General features: G+C 36.7%; 1 protein-coding gene across 1 annotated transcript; it reads right to left on the bottom strand.

Moving 5' to 3' along the window:
- Window positions 1-470: 470 nt before the first annotated feature.
- Window positions 471-1361, bottom strand: LOC101635242 (uncharacterized protein CXorf21-like). Its single transcript, XM_012727117.1, has one exon. It carries the CDS (start codon window positions 1359-1361, stop codon window positions 471-473), a length of 891 nt encoding a protein of 296 aa, XP_012582571.1.
- Window positions 1362-5511: the final 4150 nt, after the last annotated feature.

The raw sequence follows: 5511 nt of genomic DNA, 5'->3' as shown, positions 1-5511 counted from the left end.
ATGTATGTTGGAAATGAAAGGAATGAAATTTAAAAACAAGTCATATGTTATTGTACATTTTTGGAGAGAATAAATACCTCTGATATTTCTAGTGGTCCTTCCAATAGCTGAGAGCAATAATCCACTTCTTATCTCACATTACTTTACACTTTTGTGGTAAATAAAACTGATGCGCAAGAATGAGGTAATACATTTGGGATACTAGCAACAATTAGATACACACAACAGAACACACAAACTTGAATAAGCACCCATTAGAATTAGAATTAGAATTAGAATGTATGGTCTCAAAACTTCATTATTAAGGTTTTTTTTCCTACAAAAATTAAGATGTACCTTTCATCAATTCATTTCTCCAATAGAGGCAATAACCACATCATAAAGGATGACTCATGTAATGTAATAAGCCATAGAAGACAAATGCTACTTCAGTCCCTTTAGTCAATGTACCAGTCAAGTTCCTTACTTCTCTAGTTTGATATTTGTAAGTTAGGAGTGCTGAATTCAGAAGTATTTCCATGTGAAAAGTTACAGAGATTATCTCTTGCAAAAGAGCATAGGAAAGCTTTCTGAGCTTTTGATGCCTCTGTGTTTTGCTCTTGAGATGTTTGAAGGCTGATGTGATTTGCATTATTGATTAGTAAACTGGAAGCCAGAAAATTAGTAATGGAGCAGCATCTAGTGAGATTTTCTTCCAAAAACTGTTTATAGAGTTCGTCCACGTTTTTTTCCATGTAATTGTTAAGCATAGAATTTGAGAGAGGCTGCTTATGGAACAACATACTTTTTTCTCGAATTTCATCCCCATTCAAAAGCTTTGAGACAGGTAGTTTCTCTAGGAGCTCAAAGATAGAAGAACTACCCGATGGTTTATCTACTGAAACTAAAAGAGGGCCTTTAAAAGTATCATCACATACTTGTTCCACAAAACATCCTGAATCATACATGTTCCCCACATGGTTTCCTCCAATCTGTAGATCAGGATAATTCTGGAAAATACTTGTAGATGAAAAAGATCTGTACAAATCCAGTTGTATTTCATCAAGCTGTACTCTCCTTGGAATGGGCAGAGCAACAGACACGTTTCCTGGAAGGGAAGCACTTTTGCATTTTGTGATAGTCACCACATCCACAGATTTTCTTTTATTTGTACTATTTCTTTGCTGTGGTAAGCTTTTTTTCACAACCTTATCTCGATTTTCTATTTTATCAGGTGAAAGTGAATTGTCTTCTGTAACTAAAAGCTGCTTTTTCCAAGTTTCTTTGTCATCATTTGTGATCTTATTTTTAAGTGATTTGCACAATTTTGTATACTCCTTTTCTTTGTATAGGAATTCAATTAGGAAGGCTTCTCCAAGCATTTTATTAGACAAGCTTCTGAAACAGAAGACTGAAGAATACTCCTGTAATATAAAAGAACTCATTACGGCAACATATATCAAAATGCCAATAGAGATTTAACTCCTAAATGACGCTGACGTGACTTAGGAAGTATTTCTAAAAGGATTAAGGATATATATAATCAGGAGTAAAGAGTGTTTAGTTCCAGTTTTTCCACTAACTATTAAAAAGCAAGAAATTTAATATCATTCCTGAATCTCAATTGCTCCATCAATTAAATAATATTTCTCTGTCTTCTCTGCAGGGTTGTCAGAATAATATTATATGGTATACATGAAAGTATTTTTAAAAGTATAAACTTAAATTATACAATAATTAAAATGTATATATATACATATATATATATATACATTCCACTGTTATAAGTGATTTATTTCAAAATGCCTAGTGCTTTATCTTCAAATAGTTTACTTAAAATCAAGTCTATTTTGAATAAATTGGTTTTCTTTTTTTTTAAGATTTATTTATTTATGCATACAGAACTGGGGTACAGGCCAGAAGTTTGTGGGGTGAGAGGATTAACCAGAGACAGAGTGGGGAGCAGAACAGGCAGACTGACAACCTACACTGCTGAGGGGAGCAGCAGGCAGGTCAGGAGAAGTCTGCCACGCCATATGGGTCACCTCCAGGGAAGGGATCGAACTCATGCTGAAGTGGCTTTAGCTTCTTAGTGATGTGCTTTAACCTGCTGTGCCACCAGGGAGGGCCCTGAATAATTGGTTTTAACTGCCCTTTGAATTAATGTCATTTGTGTCATACATTAAAAAAAATACTGTTCCATAGAGTATGTACAAAATATAAATATTTATATATAGTATGAACACACAGGAACATCAGAAAATTTTCTGACTTAAATTATGGCTACATTCACTTACTTTTTCAATAATCTAATGGTACATAGCTTTGTTGAATTTCATACCCTTTTTGTCTTTTTCTTTGACTTCTTTCCTTCCTCCCTCCCTTCTCTCTTTCTTAACTTTCCCTCCTGACTTTCCTTTCTTTGGGATTTAAATATTATTTCTCAAAACATTTATTTCAGTCTCTTCCATGTTTCTTTAGTACAATTTTAAGACTTCCAGTTTCTACAATAAACTTTACAAGGGTGTAAAAGAAGAAAGCAGACTTGATTAAAGACTCAACTGTCCTTTTATAGGTCTGTGGTGACCAAATGTTTCCAAGAAACATACTTATTCATTTTAAAGGCTTTTGGCAAGAAAATATAAATGAATATATGAAAGAATTTAGACTTACCTTTTTTGAATGTCAGGAAATTTAAAGATTCAGTCTACTGAGAGAAAAATAGTTCAAACACAGGAAAAGTCCCTTTTGGCTTCCTTGTTTCTCAGCTTATGCTCACACTACTGAAGATAACTTTACCCACATCAAATTAACTGGTTCTGCTTTCCATTCATGCCCTGGGACTGAACCAAACTAACAGGAAAATGATGTGGACTGATCACATGTATGGTATGGTAATGATCACAGAGCAAAAAGAGGATATTGAAAGTGTTTACTCCACATGCAAATGACAATGACAGTGGGAAAATATTACCAGCAATACTTTTCTTCATTCAAGTAAATACAGAGACAATTATTTTAATTTTTCTTAAAGATTTATTTAGTTGTGCATACAGAACTGGGGTACAGGCCAGAGGCTCAAGGGCAGCGAGAGGCTTCACCAGAGACAGAGTGGGGAGCAGAACAGGCAGATGGACGAAGTACACTGCTGAGGGGAGCAGTGGGCGGGTCAGGAGAAGTCTGCCATGCCATGTGGTCACCTCCGGGGCAGGCGGGAATCAAGCTCATGCGGAAGTGGCTTTAGCTTCTCAGTGCTGTGCTTTAACCCACTGCACCACTAGGGAGGGCCTATTTTAATTTTTAAGTAGAAAAAAAGTAATATAGAAGCCAGCATATTTTGCAGCAATAAACAATTTAAAGTAACTTAAATGACTATCAATGATACAATGGCTAGATAAATTATGGTACATGGTATCATGAAATACTAAACTTAGCATTTTCAGTGATGGAGTAATAATAAGCATCTATTAAGTAATAATTGCACAACACCCATTCTAGTTCCTATGTTACACATACTACGTAATTCAAAACAGAAGCCTTTATTTCCATTTCACAGGGGAAATAAAGACAAAGCTTATATACTTGCTGAAGGTCACTGAGCTATAAATGGTGAAGCTAAGTCTTGGCATGAAGGCAGTTGGATTTAATATCCATATTTTTAATCACTACAGTATTTTGCCTCTATGTATATTGATGAAATGCAAGCTGCAGGGCACACAGGTATGTTTTTGGCAAACCCAAAAAAATCCTATGGCTCTTTTCAATTAGTGGGAAAGGTTAAAACTAGAAAATAAAGATTGGAATAACGCACTAGGAATGTACTGAAGAGGAAAAGAATTTAACACACAGTCATCTCTTTACGCAGGAGTGGGTGGGAAAGAGGAAGTGTAGGAGAAGCACATACTGTTACATCCACTATTGCACAAATTAGAAAGTTGACTCCCAGGGGGAGAGTGTGCCCTGTAAAGCACTTGGTTGAGAAGGGAGGGGGAGTGGAGAAAGGAGGGACCTTGGGCTGAGAAAAGACAATAAATATTGCTATGGTGATCACTTCCTGTCCACCCGTTTTTTTTTTTTTGTTTTTAGAAACCTAAGCAACAAAAGTTTTAATTTATCTTGGGTTTTGAATTTTGTGTTTTTGCTTTTGTTTTCTTTCTTACTCATAACTTCATGTTTTGGGCATTTTCTCCCTCCAGAGTCACAGTCTTGGTTGCTGTGGTTCAGAAGGGCGGTTTTGCCTCCAACCCCAAATAGGGAGATAGGAGACAAGGCAGCAGAACTACAGTTAATTTGCTTCTCCTGCCCCTCTTTCCCTGAGCCATGCAGATGAGGAGAGAAAAGAGTACTTAACTGGAGTTTATCATACCTGGTAGTCCAGCATCCCCAACCAGGCTGAGAGGAACTTACCGCCTATTGTTATCAGGCAGCTGTCCTTCCCGAATGGGCCCCTTTTTACCAGCCAGTCCTGAGAGCAATGGACACCATTGCTTAGCAACCATACCAGAAAAGGACAGGGACAGGCTTTGGTACTTTGTGTATTGTAACTGAGGCAGAGCAGTGGTGAGGGGCAGCTTCTGTGTTACTTCTGCAAAGTAATCTGGGAACAACAATGAGATCCCTTAAAATTTATTATACCAGTGTGTCAGGATCTAGGGAGGAGAATGACAAGAATAGAATTTCAGTGGGGAAAAAAAGACTGTAGTGAAGACATTCTAGATTCTTGTTGGTAGTTGAGGTCTTCAGGGTTGAGCTAAGCCCTTACCATTCCCCTATGCCTTTCATTCTATATGTGAACACACACACATATAGAATGAAAGGCATAGGGTGTATGTGTGTATACATGCATACATATATGCGTGTATACATATACGTATATATTTATATACATGTATATATGTAACACATGTGTGTATATTACACATACATGCGTGTATTACATATATACATATCTGTATGTATACACATGTGTGGGAATATAGATATACAAACTTGCGTATATGCGTGTATAAAAGTATATATACACGCATGTATGTATAGGTTGTGTGTGTGTATATGTATATACACACACACCATCTATACACACACGCACACATTACATCACTGCTTATTTTTGTACAGTGTATGCTTGTATGTTTTCTCCTCTCAGGTGTATTCCCTGTAAAATTCCCACCAACAATTCACCGTGCACCATCACAACAGTTCCTTGTGCTCTTCCCTTACTGTTTTGATCCCTCTGCCTCCCCCGCACCTTGGAGAATATCTGATTTATAGTTGCCTGTTAATTTTGTTTTTTTTTATTTTTTATTATTATTGTCATTTATTTCTTGATCCCTTATTTGGTTCCTTTATATTCCTCCTATAAGTATAACCATTTGATATTTTTTTCTTTTTCCTCCTACCTTACTACACAGTGCATAATCCCTTCCAGCAATATCCGTGTTGCTGTGAATGTATGCCTTTCATTTGTAAGCCGCCTACTCGTTAGGCTTTCGTGAGTGGGAGGTGCAGCAGAGAACAGAGACGGGCTAAATA

Source organism: Condylura cristata, unplaced genomic scaffold (assembly GCF_000260355.1).
Source record: "Condylura cristata isolate star-nosed mole 26May11 unplaced genomic scaffold, ConCri1.0 scaffold00019, whole genome shotgun sequence".
NCBI classification, from domain to species: domain Eukaryota; kingdom Metazoa; phylum Chordata; class Mammalia; order Eulipotyphla; family Talpidae; genus Condylura; species Condylura cristata.
Note: the sequence above shows the minus strand (reverse complement) of the source record. Positions and strands in the feature narration are given on the sequence as shown.

Bases quoted from the DNA above. Each gene is read 5' to 3' on its own strand.
- LOC101635242 (XM_012727117.1), bottom strand. From the start codon at position 1,361: ATGCTTGGAGAAGCCTTCCTAATTGAATTCCTATACAAAGAAAAGGAG.